We start from the raw sequence: 23,601 nt of genomic DNA, 5'->3' as shown, positions 1-23,601 counted from the left end.
ATACAAGAGTAAATGAACAAATTAGTACTGGGTTTCCTTTGAATTTGTGATTTGAAACATAATACCTCATGGAAGCTATAGGAAAAGAAATCATATTTTCACTTTGCATTTCAAGATATCACGTCATCTAGTCTACATTATAACAGTGACCCAATTAACTCTGAATTCTAGCCATGGGGAAAGATGAGAGTTAAATTATTAGAAAGTGACAAATGAGAGACTAGAAATGTTTCCCAGGGTATTTTCTATCTCCACCTATATAATTGGCAAAATTAAGTTGTGTTCTCTCCTCTGGACAATAAGTCGTCACTTAGGAGCCACTGTTAATAAACCACTATCTTAATAGTGGTACTGTTAAGATCATAACCCACAATTAAATCCCCAGTTAAACGAAGACGATGCTGACAACATTATTCTAGTCTATGACGACTGCTAAGCCATGATCAGCACTGTGTTAACTAACGTGGTTGCTGACAACCATGTCCAGACTTCATACAGTAGACAAGGCTAAAAAGACACCACTAGAGGTTGCCAGACTTGCTGATTGCTGATACCTGGCTCAGAAAATTTACATAGCAGCGACCAGTCATTTCTTTTTTGGGCTTCAGATGATTCAGAAATTTGCTTTGATATGTTGAATCCTTTTACGATTGTTGGTATGATCTCTGATCTTTATCCAAGGCTTTACAATGCAATATGGTTATATTTTCAATAAAGGAGAAAATAAATTATGTTTTTCTGCCACCAAATTATCCTTTACATATTTATTCAGGGCCCAGGGTCATGTCCTCCTTGCACTCCTCTACAATTAGACTCAACAGAATTAGATATTTTAGAAATTCAATGGATATTCATATTTGTAATCATTTCCCCATTTTAATTGATTAAAATCTTCACAGCAAAGAATCCTGTGGCACCTTATAGACTAACAGACGTTTTGGAGCATGAGCTTTCGTGGGTGAATACCCTCACTTCCTCAGATGCATGTAATGGAAATATCCAGGGGCAGGTATATATATGTGTGCTAGCAAGCAAGCTAGAGATAACGAGCTAGCACACATATATATACCTGCCCCTGGATATTTCCATTACATGCATCTGAGGAAGTGGGTATTCACCCACGAAAGCTCATGCTCCAAAACGTCTGTTAGTCTATAAGGTGCCACAGGATTCTTTGCTGCTTTTACAGATCCAGACTAACACGGCTACCCTCTGATACTTGACAAAATGTTCACAGTTGCACGAAATTATGGAAGGGGCTAGAAAATAGGTAGGAGATCAGCCAATTATTTAGATATTGAGATTCAAAAAGTTAAAGCTTTATAACCATTCAAACACAAATTGTCAACATCACATGTCAAAACAAAGTAAATATCCTGAAATCAGACTTGAATATTTTCTTGGGCAAAGTAAGAAAAATACTGTTTATCCTTAAATTTCAATTAATGCTACAGAAATATTTTTCCCCATCAGTTGATATGGTTCCCCCTACCTTGTGAAGACTGTTTTATTGAGAAAAAACAAAACAAAACACCCTGAGAAAGAGTCTAACTGCTTTCAAAGCATGCTATGCAATAGTTTATGACAAGCTCCACAACTATTAGTTATCAGAAAAATGTAATCACATGCTCTCTAAATACAACCTCTCAAACACATTCTTCAGGGGAAATCAGAGAATGAGCCAGGCAGTGCTGGGTTTATTTCATCACTTAATAAGTGCAAGTCTTTTTAAAATTTCTCCTTTTCCGAAGCAATTGTAATTGCTCCTTATCCCAAGTAAATGTGAACAATGGATGTCTATGGGATAGAATTTCTTCCCTTTTTCAGCTTTGGACACACTAAGGGCATGTCTACACAGTCTGTGGGGGAGAGCCTCCCAGCCCAGGAGGCTTCAGAACCTGAGTTCCAGCCCAAGCTGCAACTTCAGAGCACTGTCTACACAGATATTTTTTAGAGAGCTAGTCTGAGCCTGTCTACCTTGGTTTGGAGGCTCACTGTCGTGGGGCTGTATAGACATATCCTTATTGAAGAGGCTGATGGGGAGTTAAGGTTATATCATAAGAAGCCCATGACAGAGCCATCTGGGGAGATCCAAAGCAAAGATAACCATCCCCCAAACCACTACCCCTTTCCAAAACATCAAAAGGTATTTTAATCTTGTGTAGATTTGCCTCTGGCTTGCAATTACATTTTCTCAAGACAGCACTCAGATAGAATTTTTAGAACATGCACAGTGCTGTTGTAAGTCAACTAATTGATATAATCGGATATAGTCCTACCATCCTTGGAAATGATGCTTTACAGCATATAGCTAATGCATCCAAAATTACACCTCTACGCCAATATAACGTGAACCAATATAACACGAATTCGGATACAACGCGGTAAAGCAGTGCTCTGGGGGGCGGGGCTGTGCACTCTGGCAGATCAAAGCAAGTTTGATATAACATGGTTTCACCTATAACCCGGTAAATTTTTTGGTTCCCGAGGACAGCGTTATATAGGGGTAGAGGTGTACTTCGGTCTCACTTTGGGAGCTCCTACTTCACTATGCCCAGGAACTAAAAAAAGAGATTGAGAGGGATTGACTAGAAGAGAGAAAACTAGAGCTGACTAGTCATATTAACAAGACAAGGTGGATGTAAGATCAGTTATTGGATCACCATCTGTTGGTGAGAGAATGAAGCTTTTGAGCTTACACAGAGCTCTTCAGAAGCCCAGACCTGAAGAAGAGCTCTGTGTAACCTCGGAAGCTTGTCTCTCACCAACAGAAGTTGGTCCAATAAAAGATATTACCTCATTCAATTTGTCTCCCTAACACCCTGGGTCTGACATGGCTACAACAACACTGCATATAGTCATATTAATGATATTTAGCCAGTTAGCAAGAGGGAAGGGAAGAATAGATCTCAATACATTTCCTCTGTGAGAGGAGAGTGTATATATGTAAAGATTACCCACTGTTCCCACCCCGATGAAAGAGACAGACAGAATGAGGTAAGTAAAAATGGAAATAGCAGGCCAAATTCAAAACTAAAAACTTGTTTATAGTGACTCAAGATAAGCACTGGAGGAAATTCTATCAGTGTACCAGTCTATTTGGCTGAAATTCTTGGAATCAGTTTTGATGTTTACTGGGATGAAAGTAGAAGTAGGGACTTACCAGTACGGGGCTGGGTTGGGGCCGTCTCTGGCCCCTGGAAGGGGCAGGGTTGGGGGGGGGGTCAGAGCCAGCCCCGGCCCACCCTGTACTGGCAAGTGTCCACCCCGCTGGGGTAGCAGTGGCAGTTGGGGGCTCTGGCAGCAGTTTAAAGGGCCCAGGGCTTGGCTGCTACTGCCTCGGGCCCTTTAAACCACTGCCGGAGCCCCCAGCTGCTGTTGCTACCCCAGGGCTCTGGAGGCTATTTAAAGGGCCTAGGGCTCCCCTGCTTCTACCGCAGCTGGGGGCTCCGGCAGTGGTTTAAAGGGCCCGGGGCGGTGGCAGTAGAGACAGCCCCGGCTCTTTAAATAACCCCCGGGGCCCCGCTGCCGCTACCCCAGGGCTCCAGCTGTGGGGCTCTGGCAGCAATTTAAAGGGCCTGGGGCTCCAGCCACTGCTGGGAGTCCCAGGCCCTTTAAATTGCTGCCTGGGGAAGCCAGGCCACCCAGGTACAGCACACTGCCTTACTTTCACCTCTGATGTTTATTGGAATAAAGTAGTTGAAAAAAAGTCAATGTGCCAAGACACACAGTTGTAGATATTTGCCAACCCAAAATATTCTACATGTAACATGCAGTATCTTAGAGTTTGTAGTAAGCATCCATGTCACTACTGGTAAATCAAGCCTAATGCAGTTCACCATGGCAAATTAAACACTACAAATCCAAGAGAAGAAAAACATGTTCCAGAATCTCAGAGCAAAGGTTGTAGCTTTGCACTCTACTTTGTTAATCCTAAAGGCTCATAGCTCTTTTATCTTGCAGTCACAGTAATGCTACTAATGTTATTTTGTGTCAGAAAGAGCCAGGTTCAGATAAACCTTGTAAGTCTAAACAGCAGCCCACTGGGTGAGTGCTTAGCATGCAATTTCCATTCAGTTTGCTACTAAATGCACCACTGTAAAGAAACACGAGAACAAGGAAAAATAAGGGGATAAACATGGCAATCTCAAAAGAAAATGCATGAAGGGTATTTACTGAAGTGCTGGACAAAAACATAGCTGTTCATATCTTGGATTATGGCTCAAGGTCAACATACAATCTTAAACAATAAACGTAATGGTCCCAACTCAGCACAAAAAACTGTGGCCCAGATTGCAGAGTTAGTGATTTTATATAGTGCAACAACCATGCTTTGAATTCAGTGCTGCCCTAAAACAAAATAATCTTTTATCCAAGCTAAATATTATTTGATTTGTTCTCCAGGCCACTTATGGTATAGATTAATCCTCTTTCCTGTAAACAAAGTTCAAACTCCAGTTATAATGATAATGCTAATTCACAAGTAAAAATACAAACAAAGTTCATTCAAAACAAACCTTAGAATGTTTCAGAATCAGAAACCTTTAAAGCTAAATCGTCGTTTGCAATCTGCCACCGTTAGCAAACAGAGACAAGCTGCTTTGATTCCTAATAAAGAACGGTGGTTCTCAGAAAAATTCACTGCGTTCTGTTTCTTGCAGCATATGTTCCATGCCAGCAAGTCATGACTCAGTAAGACACAGTATATCTTTCTGAATTGTGCAGTTTAGCTATCTAATCACACAAATCCGTACAAAAAATGAGGCTGAGAGAACATTAAAGTTGTACAGTTAAGCACTAAAAGGCATAAAATGTCAAAAGCTAAGGTTGCATGCACAGTTTTAACTATGACCCCTTGTGCATATACAATACAATCTTTATTTACGATGCCTGCTTACTACATCCCAAACAATACAATTACACATTTTTCTCTACTCACTAAGGTACATGTGTAGCATCTTAGAATCGTCTTATTTTTGTATATGTCTGCTGGGGTCAATGTGCCAATGAAAATGGTCTATCGATGGAGAAATTATATAGTAAGTTCATTACTGAGAGAAAAGAAGTCAGAAGTTCTGTACTATACAATTTCACTTCAGACAAGCAGCAATTCAGGAGATGAAGAAGCTAGTGACAAACACAGGTCCCCTACATACGCCAACAATTTTTCCACTAGTAGCCTAATATTGTTACGCTTCCATCAGAAGTGCACAGTGTAATAAGGACTGTACTTTGCAGTTTTAATATAAAATTATTTCCATGGGCTGTTTTGTAGTTCTGTGTATTGTCAGAAACTACACAAATGCATATGTGCTTGCATTTTTTTAAAAATTGGCAAGATCATGTATAGAGGTTTGGCTGCAGCTCCTTCTATAGCCCATAGACACCCCTTTTTCAGACAGCCAGAGTGAGCTCTAACAAGTGAGCTGTGCTAGCCACTGCTACACTGGAGAGTGAGACACCAGGCTTAGGACCTAAACACCAGCACCTTGCCTGGCAGTCCACTCTACTGCTAGTCTGGCATTGACCTAAGTTTTAGGGTATAAGAGAGAGAGTTAAATGGAACTATGATTAAACTAATGAAATATAGTTATTGTAGAATTAAGGTCTTTTTTAAACTAACCTGAAAAATATGGATTTGCAGATTATACTTCATGACTACAGTTTAAAATTAAAAAAATGAGCAGGCTTCTGGTCCTGTTTAACAGTGATCATTTTAACCCTTCTGTATAAGCTCAGCACTTTGGTTGCAATCATCCCACACAGTATTATTTCTGTTAGTTAAAAACCAGTGGAAGTTCAAAGTAAAAGTGGTACCATTTCCACTCTCATGAAATACCTTTGCTGGGACCATACTACAACTGACCACCAATATGGCATTTAAAAATCGAACAACACATTTTCACGATTGCACTGCCTGAAGTGTGATATATGCACCCTGAGCTCGTTTGGGCAGAGACTATCTGTATTTTTTACATGTCTGTTCAGTGCTTGGTGCAATGGGGCTAGGGCCTTTAGTTACTACCACAATACAAATAATAAAAACAGTATTAGTAGCAATGATAATGAAAGCACAGAATACGATTTCAATGGGATGGTCCGATTGAAAAATGGAATTATCCAAATTTGAACTAAATGAAAGGACATTTAGTCATCTGTGCTCCTGCCTTCTTTGTAAGCCCTCAGAAACCATCTTTTAGCTCTGTTTGTACAGAGTGGGGTCCTGTTCCATAACTAGAGTTCCTAGCCACTATGATAATACAAATAATAAGGTACCTTTAATAGCCTTGCTGTGCTTGTGTACCAGATCAAGCTAGGAGGCTTCTGCAATGGGAGGTGCAGTGGGAGGGAGAGAAGCAACATCTACTCTTGTACTATGAGATGTGAGGTGTGAAGAAGAGCACTGTGCTCGTGCCTCAGTCTGGATTCCTACCATACCAAGAATTGGCTCTTCTCCTGACCCTGACAACAGTTTTCATTGGTAGATCTTGGGGCTAGTAGGGGCCCTGACTGCAGTGGAGGACAAAGAGACAGAAAGGTAAGTGAAGGAATGGAGAGAAAGAATGTGACACTTTGAGAAAAGAGAATCAGTGCCTACACCATTCTCAGTCTTCGTAAGCCAAACCAGCACAAGACAAGAAGGGTCAAGAAGAGACGGTAACATGAACAAGGAACCAGAGAAGGCAAAGAAGGGGAAAAAGCCTGGAGAAGCAGGACAAATTATACAAACAGAGAGAGAGATGCAATCAATGCGGTAGGTTTTTGGCGGTAGGGTAAAGCAAGGAGAGAAGAAAAAAACAAAGCAGGAGCTAAAGGATACAGGGTAAGAATGATACACTAATAGGTTGGGTAAAGAGAGACAGTGACATGGGGCAGAAGAACAAATGAAAATCCCAGAGTGTGTCTGTTTGAAATGAACAGATTCATTCTGTGAGGCCCAAACAACGAATAGTATAGACAAGATAGAGCAGGTTCTTCTGTTCACCTTCTCTCATCATACAAAAGAACAAGGGGACATTCCCTGGAATAAAAGGCAGCACATTTTTAACTCACAAAAAGTAGTACTTCTCCCTTGCAATGTACAATCAGCTTTTGGAACTCACTGCCAGAAGATAACACTTATTAGGATTCAAAAAGGGACCAGGCATTTGTATGGATGACAACAATTTCCAGAGTTAAACCCACCAAAAGTTTGGAACGAATATAAACTCTCATACTTCAGAGCTTAAATACAATTTTAACTGTTGGGGATTAGAAGAAGTCTTCCCTGTTGCCAGGTTATTCCACAAGTGTCTACTGCCAAGATTCTTCCACTTCATTCTGACATGTGGCACTGGCCATAGTCAAAACAAGACAGTGGACTAGATGGACCTTGGGTCTGGTCCAATCTGGCAATTGCTAGTCAAGATGTGACTGCTATAAAAACAGCTGGAAAAAGAGAGCCATTTGTTTATCCAATGTAAGACACAAATTGGACTAATCTGGTCCCTTTACTATCTATTTGGATCTCTCACATGTGGCGTTCTAACCCCAGGAAAGAGATGGGAGAGAGAGAAAAGTTAACTCTGTCTTATTTATCATGACAATTCAAAAGGCTGTTTTCTAACGTGGTTGTTTTTAGAGAAATTACATATGGCTGAATTGTACTTTTAAATCAACTTTTTTTTTTAAAATGTGTAAAACATTTTAGGTCAGATTGTTTGATTTAGCAAAAGTAGCAACGCTAAAGCTCTAATGGCATTGATGGAAAAATAATTGCTAGTAATTTTAATAAAAATTTAAGGTTTAAACTCAGTACCTTTGAACTATGAAGCTGACATTTAATCCACTAAGTGACACAGGCTTAAGCAATTTAAATCCATAGCAATTTAAAGGCATTATTCTGGTTACCTGAGAACTCATTTTCCATTAAATGTCAAGAATGATTAAAAGAATAAAAAACTTAAAAGTAAAGACTAGAGAGTTTAAATTACTACGTGCTCCCATGATCTCCATCCATGCAGAAATTAATGGAAATCAGATTTAGATCCTAGTCCTACAAAAATGTACACACACGCTCAACTATACTGATGTAAATTCAATGAGACTGCATGTGTCAAGTTACTCATAGGCATAAGTATTTACGTGACTAAGGCCTTACGGCTTGTCTACATGAGAAGTTACAGTGCGGCAAATCAAGGTGTGAATGTGCACCACTTTGCTGTACGGTAACATCCTATGTGGAAACTGCTACAGCACAGCAAAAGTCCAAGAACACTACTGTACCTCAAGCTGCACTCAGACTGCTACAATCCACCTAAAGTGTCCACACAGGATGATATTGTACAGCAAGCTGATGCGCTGTAGATTCACACCCCACCGTGCTACATGGTAACTTGACATGTAGACAAGCCCTGAACTTATGATGTCCTCCTTCAATAAAAAAAAAAGTGTGAGCACAAGGTAATATCTCTATATTCTGGCAAGCTATTATTTTATTATAAAATACTTTGCACTCTATTGACTTCCATCTGAGCACCTCGAAGTGCCACACAAACATTAAGGCTTACACATGATATAACAATTTTACAGATGGGTAAAGTCAGGCAGAAGATGTTTGAGTAAGCAGCTTGCCCAAGAACAGATAGGAAGCCATGGCAGATTTGATGATAAACTAGCTTGGCTCAGAGTTGCATTCTTTACCACTAGACAAGACATTCCACCTTATTAAAAAGAGAAGCAAAACACAAACAATTTATTTTACGTGAGGACAGTGTTATTAGGTCTGTGAGAAAAAGCCAGAAAACTTATTTGAGCGAGGCAATATCCCAGATTCTAAAACACAAAGTTGTGGGGTCATCCCATCTCACTCCTATCTTATACCTCCATTCTATTAACTATTTACATATTTAATTTGTAGTGTGGTTGTTGCAGTGTTGGTCCCAGGATATTACTGAGACAAGGTGGGTGAGGTGATCTCTTTTATTGGACCAAGTTCTGTTGGTGTAAGAGACCAGTTTTTCAGCTACACAAATCTGAAGAGCTCTATGTAGCCTGAAAGCTTGTCTCTTACACCAACAGAAATTGGTCCAATAAAAGATATTACTTCACCCACCTCATCTCTCTAGAAGTAACATATGCAAGTTTTAAATTGTACTACTTTATACTACATGATTACACTGGTTTTTTAAAAAACCCCAAACTCAAGCAATAATGTGCTCTTTTTTCCTAATCCACTATAGATTTAGTACAACTCAGTTTCATCTCAGAGCTTTTACAACAGATGTGTTCCACAGCCAACTTTGGTGTTTTCTTCCACGGAAATTACTCGCCAAACAGGTAGTGTTTATGTGATTCCCCAGATCCAATCCTAGCTAAGCCATATAATGCTGTCATGAATATTTGGAACAACTTTAAAAAATCTTTGCTCTTTCTTTATGAGTCCATCTAGCTTTCACAAAGAAACAAATACACTCCAGGAAACCAATAAAATATTGCTTTGATGGACTGCATTTTTTTTTGAAGAGATAGCTGTTTCTTGTTCAATGGGCCCGTGTTCTGCTGGTATTCTGCTACAGCTAAAAATATCCCTATTTAAAGCAATTCTGTCATTTTAATTATTTTCCACAGGAAACTGTGACTAGGACAGAGAAAAACAACAACATAAAAGGTCTTTGGTTCGGAATTCAAACTTAACCTTCTGGAGACTGAAATATTCTATTTCCATGAAACAAACATACATTGTCGTTTTGACTATTAAGGACCCATTTATTCCCTGGAGGGGAAGGAAATCATAGCAAATGTAATGGGTGGTTATAGGGGGTAGGCGTTGAAGGAAATCACTACTGAAAAACAGGACAAGTGTACTGATGACAGTAATATTCATTGCTCTTCCTCTGGAGGAGAAGTCATATTTTAGCAAGATAGGGAGAGGAATTTTGAATGGAAAAAACACTAAAGAAAGATTACTAGTATCCACCTAAGGCTTCCCATTCTAATCAGGTAGGAAGGTTACACTATGTTCTTTCAGATAGGGATCATTTTTATTCTACAGCCCCAAACTTGCAATGCGATCTGCACAGGTGGACAGCTGTGCCCACTTGTACCACAATGAAGGACTAGGGCAGGGTTAGGCAACCAATGGCACGTGTGCCGAAGGCGGCACACGAACTGATTTTCAGTGGCACTCACACTGCCCAGGTCCTGGTGGGGCTCTGCATTTTAATTTAATTTTAAATAAAGCTTCTTCAACATTTTAAAAACCTTATTTACTTTACAGACAACAATAGTTTAGTTATATATTATAGACTTGTAGAAAGAGACCTTCAAAAATCTTTAAATGTATTACTGGCACGCGAAACCTTAAATTAGAGTGAGTAAATGAAGACTCGGTACACCACTTCTGAAAGGCTGCAGACCCCTGGACTAGGGCCTGTAACAGGATAGTACTTAGTACAGTGGGGTCCTGATCTGTGTGGGGATTCTAAGAACTGCTGTAATACAATTATTACTGACATGTTTTCACCTCTAAAGTTCCTTCAAAAAAAAAACAAAAAACAAAAAAACACAACAACTTGGCTTGTAGTTTTCAACATTAAAAAAAGGGGAATAAAAAAAGAGAAGATCCTCTTTATCAGAAGCTGCACCGGTGAAATGTTCATAAGATCCCTCGAAGAAAAACAGATGTACTAATGCTGGTAAGAAGCAGAAAACTAGCAGGACTTGTCTATTTTTAAACAACAACGAGTACAATGGAAAAAGCAGCTCACATCTCCTGGCAAAAGTTCGTTTTCATAGTGAGACTTCCTGCTTTTCTATTTAAACTGTAAGCTGCTTGTCTTTAATTTTACCTTTTGGAGAAAAAACCACCACCACCACCATCACACCTCTCTCTCTCTTTACGGAAATTATGTTTCTCTGACTCATCCAGCATGGCTAAGTTTTCCTCACCTTGTAACAATCATATAGTACTAGATGAAACCTGTACAGTGTAACGTAATTGTTCCTCAATATTCCAGTGGGAAGTTTTTTCAGTAGAGGTAAACATACACAACTTGGTAGCTCTACTTCTTTACTGAAGAGTGTAGATCATCTCCTCCAGCTAAATCATTTCCAGCTCCTTCCAAGACACAGCTATAGGAAAATGTATTATCTGAAAGTAATATTCCTTCAGCCATAATGATCTCCCAATTTTTTTTTAAATCAACTTTCCTAAAAGGCCAAGGAGAATTCCAGATTTAAAAACAAAACAAACAAAACTGACTTCCAAGTGAGATGGAAACGGACATCTACTTTGAGTAAAAACTTTGAGCAGTATCATTTTCTATTTATAGATAAGATAGATGGGGGGGAGGAGGGGAACAAATGGGATTCTACATGAAAAGTTTGCTGTTTTCTACAATGTACCTGAGCAGTTACATCCATCAGAAATGCACTCTTGATGGACACAAGACAGAAATGTGCTTTCCATGGAAGGGCCAACAGAAGGGGCCACAAACTTGTAAGGCACAGGTTAAAAGCCTTATCCTAAGGCACAGGTTAAAAGCCTTATCCTACCATCAAAAGTATGTTTGTGGCAGAACTCTTACTAATTCCACAGGATCAGGCCCCAAGTCCCCAGGGAGCAGGTCATCACCTGGTGTAAACTATCATAGCTCCATTGTTTTGAATGGTGTTCAAATAGAGACTAAGGTGGAGGAATGCTATCTGGCACTTTCCCATCCGAAGCCCTCACTGAGGGATAATCAACTTTTGGTGATTTCTCTATTTCTTCCTGAGATGAGGAGGTTTTCACCAGTCTCTTACTGGTCGAGTGAAATGAAGCCTAACACTCAGATTGATGGCATTTCTGTGCCTGTAATGTGATAACTTTTGCAGACCTGCAGCACCAACTGGCCACTGTCAAGGCAGAGGTGATGAAGGCAGGCATCAGAGTTAGGGTTTAAGGTTAGGGTCCCTGGAGTGGGTGATGACTGTGAGTTAGTTCTGGTGTCAAAATATTCCTGCTCAGGCTTCTCTGTCTGCATTAACAAAGGGGCACCACCAAGGGGAAGATGTTGATATGAAACTGATTAAAACAATGAAGAAAAGAAGAGGAGCAGTTTAGACACCAGTGAAATTTAGGTTTAGTGGCAGCATCTTGTGAAACTTCTATGGGTTCAGGGATAGATGGTGTTCCTGCCCGTCATTGTTTGTTTGGCCAGTAAGAGATTGGTAGAAGCCCACTCATCACAGCAAGGAATGGAGAAATCAACAAATGGTGCTTAACACACAATAAGGGTTTGGGACAGAGAGGAATTCCAGGAATCGGAGAACCACTGATTGGGTGAGCCAAAACAGCAGGAGTCATTGGTGTACAAACGAAGTGCAGCCATTCGACTGAAGCTGAAAGAGATACAGGTGGAAGAGTGCCAGATAGAGACTGAGCTGGAGGGATGCCACCTGTATGAGAAGAAAGCAAGCATGTCAGATCCTGCTAGACAAAGGTGAGACTGGCAGTTCCAGAGCAGGAGACAAAGAAAGAGGAAAAAGCTAGAGTAAATAAGTACAGAAGCACAAGCCAAAATGAGGGGGAAGGGAAGAATGAGTGATGTAGTGAAGAATAGAAATCAAAGTGCAGAACTCAAAAGCAGAGTGGCTCGTTTCTGACCTCCCCAAATGCCCTTTTAAAAATTTGTTGTAAAATTATTTCTTCAGTACTGTGAGGAAATAGAAAGCTGCATTGTATTTGAGACGGTTCGTGAGCTATGAATGACTTTAAGGGGTAATGGCAGTTACCACTGGCCAGTGCTTTCATCACACAATCCTACTGTAAAAAATCAGTCTGACGGCTGCAAGAGCTCCTGGTGTTGTTTTGGCATGACTGATGTACCTGCTACATTCCAGGTTGGTCAATAAACAGGTTAATGGATCTGTGCAGCTTTGCAATGGTTTTTAATCTAGGACAATCACAATCATGTACAGTTAGAAATGGAAAAAACAAAAATATCTGCAAAACTTTGGAAGCATACCAATAGCAGCCTCTGAGACAGATGGTTATTAGCTTGGCATGGCTGGTGTGACTTACTTAGGATACAGACTCTGCACCATTGAAAATTTAAGGTCAGAACCAGCCAAGGTGGAGGCCAATAGCAACTGGCTCATATCTACCACAAAATGCCAGATGAGGGCTTTCCTAAGGCACTGATGAAAAAATTATAGCCACTTATAAGTCAAGCCCCTCTGACAGATGCTACTGATGACTAAGCCACCTGACAAGCTGGCATGGGTGGACAAATCAATTTGTATGGATGCACATAAGGTAGTGCTTAACTTGCTGCTGGCAGAGATGGCTATACCCCTTGTGTGAGTTTTAAAAAAATAAAAAGGTCATTTCATCCAATAGAATGCACAATCTATCTCAAAATTCATGGCAGGCTTTACAGAAGGCCTAGGGGAGGCAGGCAGTGACACACAGTCTGTTCTCCTAAAGGGTTAGTAGCTTTTCCATTTTGGTACCTGATAGCTCGACTGCATAAGCCATTTAAGTTTGGTACATAATTGACTTCACTTCAAAAATGTACATGCAGAATGCAAAATTGTGCTGTGTGCGGGTGACACATCAAACCACTGTTATCAAACAGGCTTGATGTCCTTCAGTAGGCCCTAGAAGCATAGGGAAGATGTTGGATCATGACAGAAAGGGTTGGTTGGTGAGGGAAATATAGCAAGATCTGAAAAAAAGCTCTCAAGGTAGGTCTCTGGCCAACAGGGCCAGATGAAGGGATAGATGTTACAGGAATGTGCCTGTGGCCCCAGCTCCTAGAGTCAAAGTAATCTAAAATTATATTATAAAGTATATTTATAGCCCTCACTGTTACAAAGAAAACATGACTCAAGTCTACTTGATGCACAAATGTTTGCTGAACTTTGCAGAGAAGCCATAGCTCTGAGAGGTGTGAACTGCTCTATTCATCCCAACGGGTTGTGAACTCAAAGCGGCTGGGTTTTGAGGGGTCTCTTGCCAAAAACCCTAATATTGGACTCTGTGGGGGGGGCTGGGGACCTTTGCTGCTCTCAGCCCATCCTTGGTCTGCTGAGGTGGTGTCAGCAGAAGTTCTCCATGGCATGGGTTTTCTTGCTTGAGTGGGCTCTAAGACTTAGTAATTATTTTTTAAAAACCCTACAAAATTTGAGAACAGTCTGGCAACACTGATAAATGGCCACTGTGGGTATGTCTGCACTGCAAATTAAGCCTGGGTCTGTGGGACTCAGGCTTATGGACTCAGTGTTTTTAAGTCCATGCGTGGGTGTCAACAGAGCACCGTAAACCTGGGCTTACAATAGCTGAACTTGGATCTCAGTCCAGCTAACACATATGTGTTGCACTATATAGACATTCTGACTTGGGTCTGTGGCCACGCTGCAAAATGATAGAGCTTAGACCTGAGTCACAATGGGACTCAGGCTCTGACCCAGCCCCTAAGATCTAGATCCTGAGTGCCTGCTGACCTGAGTCAGACTATCTGATGGAAGGAAAGGCTAAAACCTAAGTTCGAGCCTGGGCTTAGTGTCCAGGATAGACATACCCTGCAAGTACTTGAGTGAATGATGTCTACACAAACTGTTTTAGCAAATAGCAACCAGAACACTGAACACACTTCTTATGCAGATTTTCAAGACACATCTACCATCACACAATGCTAATGAAAGGGTAACATTAAGAAGAGAAGAACTGAAGAGACTACACTATTGGTGGGCAGCTAGGAATACTTGCAATGTATATAATTTCAACGAATATCACTAGCTTGTATAAAAGACAGCTAGTTATTTTGTGCTAGCTCAGTTCTTCCTTGGTACTTAGCAACCAGCACTGACAGTTTAGTCCTTAAAGTCTATTAAAGAAAATACGTGGGCTGCATTTACAAACTCAAACGAAGAGCAGCATGTTATTAGCTGGAGAGTAACTTCATGCAGAACTAAAAAGTTTGCCGATATGTGCACACATTTCCTTTTTGCAAATTTCAAATGACTCATTATAGCTATATATTTTAGCCAAACCCTGAGGGGCCTCAAAGCAAGTCTAGAAAAGGACCACCAGATATCTAGTCTGATTTTCTGTATATCGCATGCCATCAACACCACACTAAACCCAACAACCAAAATTAAACTAGAGTATTTCGACCCTCAGGAGACTAGGCTATCCTCCATCTGGTTTAATAAAATACATCACACCAATTCATTCCCACCAATCCAAGTAACCCTTTTCCATACCTATAGCCTGAGCCAGGGCTATCACCACCTCCTGGCAAGTTGTGACTTCAGTAACCCCACAAACGATTCTCTGGACTCCATCCACCCATACTTTGAGCTCCATGGTGCACCAGATCATCCAAGAGCCATGAATGCAGTCATCAGGATGTCAAGTCATGTTTACAGCTACACCAAAGATGAAGAGGGTGACTTCTAGTCATCAGCTGGAAAAGAAAATAATTCTGCCTTTTAGTGTAAGGCACTGACAACTTATATTACAAACAAACAATAATTTACTTAACATTTATGGGGTTAGGGGTGGGGAGGCCTACTTCAATGTCAAACATTTTAAACCGAGTTAGGTTTTGTAACATGGAAAGAGATACAATTTTTATTTTTAAATGAACTCATTTTGAGGGCATTTCTGCATTCTCTTTTAGGGCTGGAAACCCTAGCACAGCAGCACTGTGGTAGGTCTCAAGAACAGGAAAATGAAACTGATAATTCCTGTTCAAGATGAGAAAATTTCATCACATACCAAATAAACATAAAAAAACCTAGCAGAAATAAAGGAGAGTAAACCCGATTTTAAAAATTCATATGGTTTTAATAACTTGCAGTTTTACTAACAGTTTTTTTAAAATGATTTTAATTTTACCAGTGTCTCTTTACTCGCTCTCCTCTTTTCCCCCAGCTACAACAGTTTACTCTAAAGTAATAAAGTTTAAGTTTCATACAAGTTTTTTTGCCTACCATATAGTACTTGGCAAGTATTTACAAACAGAACACTCAACATTTTGAGAAATGGGCAGAAAGTAATTCCTAAAATTAAAGTGAGAAAAACAAATAAAAATCCTGAACCTTTCACATATATTGCATTGAATATATTACCAAAACAGAGACAAATTGCACCAATCTGCAGCTGGCATAATTCAGTGTATCTCCATTGCCTTCAGTGAAAATATGCCAGGTTACTCTAGCTGAAGAACTGGCTCATTGCATTCTATCACCACCACATCCAACATTAAAAACAAACTTCAAGAGGAAAAATTTAAAACAAAAAAGATACTCCTTTTCAATTTTAAAATTTAATTTTGAGTAAACAGAAATGCAATATAAAATGTATTCCCAAATTCATCACTATGCTAGTATTGGAAAGAATGGAACTGAAGTACAGGAACAGCAGACAAAAAGTTGGGAGAACTAATTTGTGAGCACCTCATAAAAACAGTTTATTCCTTGCCTATTCCTTGTGATCGGCTGCCAGTATAGACCTACTCCTCATTAACAGCAGTCGAACCATGCAAGGGTTGTCAGCTTTAGTTTCAAACTACAGCTCTGAATAAATGTGGTTTTGCAACAGTTCAGCTTTCCAAGGTTGTGAGTGTGTGTGTGTGAGAGAGAGAGAGAGAGAGAGAGAGAGAGAGAGAGAGAGCTGAAACAAATCTGCCTGGATTATGTCCCACAAAAAAGTTAATTTCTTGCCCGGACAGTGAAGATGTTGAATTTCAAAGACTTCAAAGTAAACTCCAGGGAAGCATTACCTAGATGGCTTAAGATACGATACTAGTGATATTGGTTTGCCTTCTAAATCGTAAATGACCGCTGAATTACATAACAGATGGAGAAAAATAAACCAAGTTAATTCTGCAAAGGAAACTGAAATATTTGTGTAATCCCACATGGATAAAGGGGATCAAACAAGAAAAGATGTTTTTAAAGTATCAAGAAAGTGGACAACACAGAAAGAAAAAAAAAAGAGACCTGAAAGTTACTTAGAGGAGATTAGCAAAAGAAAAAGAAGGCTTGGTTGCACAAAACAGCTGGAATTTGATGATGCTGATGGATTCAGTGCAATTGTGCTTGCAGGCAGAATTGGGGCAGAAAGAACTTAAAGTAACTGCTAAATAGCTCCCATTTTACAAATTGTAAACTGAACTGCATTCTTCTTAGGATGCAAACATTTATCAGCTTCTATATGTAACAAAATAGTTATAATATAGAAGAGATTATTCAGTTTTAAACCCAGCACCTTGTTTGTTACAACTGGCAGGTATCTGAAGTGCTGTTCAGGAGGCATACTGATCCTCATTAGGGAGGGTGTGACTCAGAGCCAACAAAGGGCTCCCTTTGCCCCCCCCCAACATGCAAATAGGGCCTGAACCAGCCCCCACTCAAGTCTGAAGCAGCATCGAGGGACTCAGCTGTGAAGTCTGTCCAGCACACACAAACGCAATTGTGTGAAATATCTATTTCAAAAAACAAAAACAAGGACTAGTGAATATTTGTTTCCAAGTGTATAAATAAAAGCAGATCTCAAATATGTTCAACTCTTTAAACTCAAAGTAATATATGTCAAGCCTCTTAAGAATTCTACTTCATGCACAGTAACATTCTTTTCAGTAAGCATCATGTAAAATTAATCCACAGCGGGATTTAACAGTTTAAACAAATATACTTCCCACACATAAAATTGTATTTCAAACACAACCTGCATATGGAAGTATTACTAATACGAATACTGAAGTTGCTCATCTGGTTAAGACTACTGCCATATACCAATCAACTAAGGAGGTCTTTTATTGGCCCATAATATAACGGAATGACTGAAAAGCCTCATAAAAGGTCCCAGTCACCTTTAGAATCATAGAATATCAGGGTTGGAAGGGACCTCAGGAGGTCACCTAGTCCAACCCCCTGCTCAAAGCAGGACCAATTCCCAACTAAATCATCCCAGCCAGGGCTTTGTCAAGCCTGACCTTAAAAACCTCAAAGGATGGGGATTTCACCACATTCCTAGGTAACCCATTCCAGTGCTTCACCACTCTCTGAGTGAAAATGTTTTTCCTAATATCCAACCTAAACCTCCTCCACTGCAACTTGAGACCATTACTCCTTGTTCTGTCATCAGGTACCTTTAATTGTTTATTTTTGGAAAGGCTGTCTTCGCAAATAAACAGACTTCATATTCCAACTGAAAATGTAAAGAACTTTGCTAATTAATTTAATATACTGCTGAGAGTTGGACAGTTCAGATTTACTGGCAGAAAACAAGCTCGCTCTCTCTGTGACAACACACACGTCAAAGAATCCAACAGCCCTAATTCTTTTCTGTCTGTCAACATCCAAAGTATTATTTTAATTTAGCAAGACAGCTAGTGCTCCCCCCACAGTCAACATACCTAATGAACTGTCCTGCATTCAGTGTAGCAAACGGTTTTGCATTTCCATTTTCTGCATGCCTTTATTTGAAAAAAAATCAAAATTATTCTTTAGTAGAATATTGCAGTCACTTCCTGTTTCAAAAAAATCAAATGTTCTGAACAATAAAATCTCTTTTGCAGTGGTTCAAGTTAAGGAAAAATACTAACATTTGAAATTTAGAAGGGCTAAATAACCTTACTGGAACAAACAGGAAAAGGAAAGCAAAACAACGAAAGCAGTTTATTGTATGTGCTTCAATCAGCATGGCATCAGTGCCCACACACAGAACCGAATGCATGATCACCAAAGACATTAATATGTCAAGCTTCCTAATATCTGCCAAATGGAACGCACACATGGACTTCAGACATTATGGTCTGATGTAGTGATTTCATATATATTACATGCTTCCAAATAAACCATTATCAATCTAATGTAATGTGGAATGAATCTGGATTATAAGACTCCTGTCAACTTTTTATAGTATAATGGTTGAGAAAGGAGAAAAATATTTTGGCCTTTAATGCCATCTCTCTTCCCAAAAGATCCACTCACTTATGAGGCTAGACTACCTTTTCTATTACAATTTCTTCCTCCCCTCCCCCATCTCACACTTGTTCAAGTCATTGTTTGTTGCCAAACTCTTAATATTGTTCAGTTATTGGTTTTTCTACATTCTCAGTGAGGTATGTGCTGGTATCAAAAATATAAAAAAACTATTTATATCTATATCTATTTTTTACATTGGAGTTAGTGCTCAGAATGCGTTGGCACTAGGCAAACACAGAACGTAACTCTTGCCTCAGCTCTTGCCTTGAATAGCATATAAATTAGTCACCTTAACTAGGACTGGATAAAAATAAGAACTAGCTTGAACCTCTTAACTAAATGGAAAGTGAACTTCAACTACCTTGGATGTTTGAATATAATTCAACTAATAAAATAAAAATCTGTGCCATGTTGCCCTAGTTCCTGGTTTTAGCAAGGATTGGAAAGAGTGGTGAGGATGACTCATATTGTTCTATAACATTTCTATACCAACGGAGGTTTGACGCTTATCTGCACAGGAGATGGGCATGAGTCATAATATGGCTCTCATCAGATATGTCCTAAAGTTCTTGTATGTTTTAGGTCCAGGAGTTTGGTTCAGCTGGATCGCCTCACTTACTTTGATTCACCATGCTCAAACCTTTTCCCTTAAGGCCCCCCTTAGTCCCATTCTGTCTTAGATCTTCATATTCTCTTATTTTCTAAAGGAAAAAAATTGAAATGTCACTCTGTGTGAGTATACTAACTATACTGCTGTTATCCTCTACCTCACAGCTTCCCTTCACTACTGGTTTGTCACCTGCACAGCTAAGCTATAGACTGCGCGCCTATTGGAATAGATATCCTATTTTTGTGCTTCTCTGAAGTGCCTTCCACTCTTTCAGGTGCTGTGGAAAAGTAATTCATAATAAATATCTATAAAACCTAGCCCTTCCCCAGAAGAGTTAATCATTTCTGATAATTTAAAATTAATATGGCAGTTTCATACCTCCCTCATCTCTACATTGTCCATTTAGGTTGAGGGTATTTTTGGACTGAGACTAGGGTGAACTCCTGGTTCTATTGAAATCAATGGCAGAATTCCTGCTGACTTCATTAGCACACCTCTGGTCATCTTCTTGACTATAAAGCAACTAGCACACCACTCAGCTATATAAATTACTTTATTACTAGATCGGAGTAGATTAGCACTATATTAGCCAAGAGTTTACCAAATCTTTCCTCTCTATTCCTTCCTTTCTTGCCTCACTCAAAGCTGCACTTTCTTGTGCAATTTGACCTAAATAATTTGACCAGAACCAGCACACAACTCCTCCTCCCCCAACTCCCAGGTTCCACACCACTAGTCAGCTGTGGGCAGTGCCTTCTGCTACCCAATGACATTCTACTGCATCAGAATCTGGATCCCAAATACCTTGCCTTAATCCTTCCCTACATCTAGGCTAGGTTACAGGCAAGAGAGTCTGTCAAGCTCTTTTGAAATAATATACAAGGATATGGCATTACCACTTATGGACAGGGAAGAAAGACTGTTCCCCCCAGCACAGGATTTCTGGTATCCAGGAAGAAAGTAACATTTTCCAGATGATTGGGAATGGTGAACTTGCCATTAGGAACAAGCCAGCTAATATTTAGCTAAGCCTCCTGCACAATATGGCGAATGGGAAAGATCCTGTAAGGTTCTATCTATCCCACCAGTAAAATCCTTTTGATTATACATTTGATTCAGGAGACCAACTATGAGGTCTCTTTTCTGCAGCGTTTTACTTGGTTCTTGTACATAGTTTTATGTAGCACCTCATCTGCCTGAGCTAGCTTTGGACATGAAAATGAAAATACCTGGTTACCGAAGGTACATCAAGCCTCCACATTTTTGGTGGGTCACAAGAGAACTCTCTCAGCTTATCATCCCTTTCAACAACTTAAGGTCTCTGAGGCTACCAGCATTGCCTAAGGAATCCTTGAAGACAAGGATGGGGTAGGGTAGGGTGGATGGGGAGAAATGATGAACCTTGCCTCACAGGCAATGTTTAATTTGTGCCAGGTCTTCGCCCTGATACCTCTAGGCTTGGCAGTTCATTCCCCTGGCACCTCTGGGCTTGTCGTGTCAGTTATGAAAGTAAAAAAATTGGTTGAGCCCTGGCACCTCTTTCATTACAAATTAAACACTGCTCACAGGCCTAACTCATATCCATGCTAAGATAAGTCATTCAGGACCAGGACAAAGGAAATTTTGGCTGTAGCAGTGCCAGAAAGCCCTGATATAAAAGGCTATCAAAACTCTCCATTAACTGGAAGAGGTGTTCCCTAGCAATAAGCACCCCACCTTCAGGGAGTCTCACCTCTAGACAAGGAAAGAGGCCCACTCAAACCCCAAGGATTGTTGTTTCTGATACAAGATGTCATAACCTTAGTCCCAGATTTGGACCTTAGCGTCCAAAATATGGGGGTTAGCATGAAAACCTCCAAGCTTAGCTACCAGCTTGGACCTGGTACCTGCTGCCACCACCCAAAAAATTAGAGTGTTTTGGGGCACTCTGGTCCCTCTGAAAAACCTTCCCTGGGGACCCCAAGACCCAAATCCCTTGAGTCTCACAACCAAGGGAAATAATCCTTTTTCCCTTCCCCCCTCCAGGTGCTCCTGGAGAGATACACAGACACAAGCTCTGTGAAACTACACAGAGGGACTCCCCCTCTCCGTTCCCAATCCTGGAAACAAAAGTACTTTCCTATTTCCCGAGAGGGAATGCAAAATCAGGCTAGCGATCCAACACACAAATCTCCCCTTGATTTCTTCCTCCCACCAATTCCCTGGTGAGTACAGACTCAATTTCCCTGAAGTAAAGAAAAACTCCAACAGGTCTTAAAAGAAAGCTTTATATAAAAAGAAAGAAAAATAAGTACAAATGTTCTCTCTGTATTAAGATGATACAACACAGGGTCAATTGCTTAAAAGAATATTGAATAAACAGCCTTATTCCAAAAGAATACAAATCAAAGCACTCCAGCACTTATATTCATGCAAATACCAAAGAAAAGAAACCATATAACTTACTATCTGATCTCTTTGTCCTTACACTTAGAAACAGAAGACTAGAAAGTAGAACTACTTCTCCAAAGCTCAGAGAAAGCAGGCAGACGGAAAACAAAGACAAAAGACTCAGACACTCAATTCCCTCCACCCAAAGTTGAAAAAATCCGGTTTCCTGATTGGTCCTCTGGTCAGGTGCTTCAGGTGAAAGAGACATTAACCCTTAGCTATCTGTTTATGACACAAGATATTTAGCTGACTTGCATCTAGGGAACATCACAAGTAGCAATCTAGCAGCAGTTGGCTGCATCATTATGGTCTTAACTCCTTTGGCATCCTTAACGGTGCTGCACGGAATGAGGAAATGAAGCACTGCCTCAGAACAACAGAATCCACAGCAAGCCTGCACTAAAAGTTCTTCCTGATTATAGAAGATTTCCTCTCTCTCATTAGGTTTCAATTTTATTTTTCTGTTGTAGAGATGGGGAGATGGCAGAATCTCCCCTTTACAAGTGGGCAGGGAGAATTTTTCTTTTTGGATGAAGGGGGCATGGATTGCCATAATCAGCTGGACTGGTAACCGAAACACTCAAATCCTCCTCCTACCCTAACATTTACTTCAATATTTTAATTTGTCTCTTCAATTCCCACCCTCACCCATAGCCTTGGGATTTGTTGTTTTCTTTATTCACATATCCGCTTCCCCCCACCATCTTAGCACCTCCTGCTCCTTCTGTCCTCCCTCTGGTCCCTATTTTTCATTCTTGGCCCTCTCCTAGTACATGATCTTTGCATCCCTCTCCTTTGAGAAAGAAAGCCTTGCAGAGACATCCTATCGCCAGCTGGCCATGTTGACTGAAGCCTGCTGATCAGGTGCCTTAGTTCAGCGCTGTCTCTTCCCCTTCTTCACTGCATTCCTGGTGTCAGTGGGAAAGGTGGAGCCTGTAGTCATTTCCCTACTGTGCCCTCATGAACTCTCATGACTGAGCGGAAGATCGCATCAGCATGTCTAGCTCTTCCTACCCTACGAAGATGCTGCTGGACAGATGCAGCAGCGCTATGGTGGAGGCCACGTTGACTCCTCCTCTCACTCCTGCTGGCTGGTGATTGACTACAGTGTTGTGCAAGATTGAACTGTGACTCCACTTAGCACTGAATCAAGCTGACCATGAAGTGAGATTCTCTGCAGGATGGCTTTAAAGCTTTACGATTGCAGAGCGAATTTAAAGTCCATCTGCCTATAAAGAACCAAGCCTACCCACTGCCATTGTATTTGGCCAATACTTTGTACTGTTAATAGTTTCAAAAGCAGCTCATTCAATCCTTGCTGCAGTGCTCCAAAATGTAGGAGTCAAAGTGCAATGAGGTTTGGCACACTTGGACACATCTCAGAGTACCAGAGAAGCATCACAAAATGTATTGCAAGGAAACAAAACAGAAGGTATACTAATGGAACAGATGGCCTATTTAATTCCCTTGTTTTATTCTGCCACTATTGGGAATGAAACTTTCGCATTTGTAACATTACTTTAAAAAAAACAAACACACGCACACACACATATATACTTAATCCAAAAAGAACAAAAACACTCTGGAGCCAAGGTTCT

General features: G+C 40.3%; 1 protein-coding gene across 4 annotated transcripts in view; it reads right to left on the bottom strand.

Annotated features, from left to right (window-relative positions):
- RASSF8 (Ras association domain family member 8) overlaps positions 1–23,601 on the bottom strand; it is a 140,424-nt gene that overhangs the window by 7,398 nt on the left and 109,425 nt on the right. For all 4 annotated transcript variants that reach the window (XM_050969013.1, XM_050969023.1, XM_050969032.1 and 1 more), the window contains exon 2: positions 15,232–15,434. In XM_050969013.1, the coding sequence (XP_050824970.1) occupies positions 15,232–15,349 (118 nt within the window). In that variant the 5' untranslated portion in view covers positions 15,350–15,434. The remainder of the gene's footprint in view (positions 1–15,231; positions 15,435–23,601) is intronic.

This window comes from Gopherus flavomarginatus, chromosome 1, assembly GCF_025201925.1.
Source record: "Gopherus flavomarginatus isolate rGopFla2 chromosome 1, rGopFla2.mat.asm, whole genome shotgun sequence".
NCBI lineage: Eukaryota > Metazoa > Chordata > Testudines > Testudinidae > Gopherus > Gopherus flavomarginatus.
This window is presented reverse-complemented; position numbering and strand designations above follow the sequence as displayed.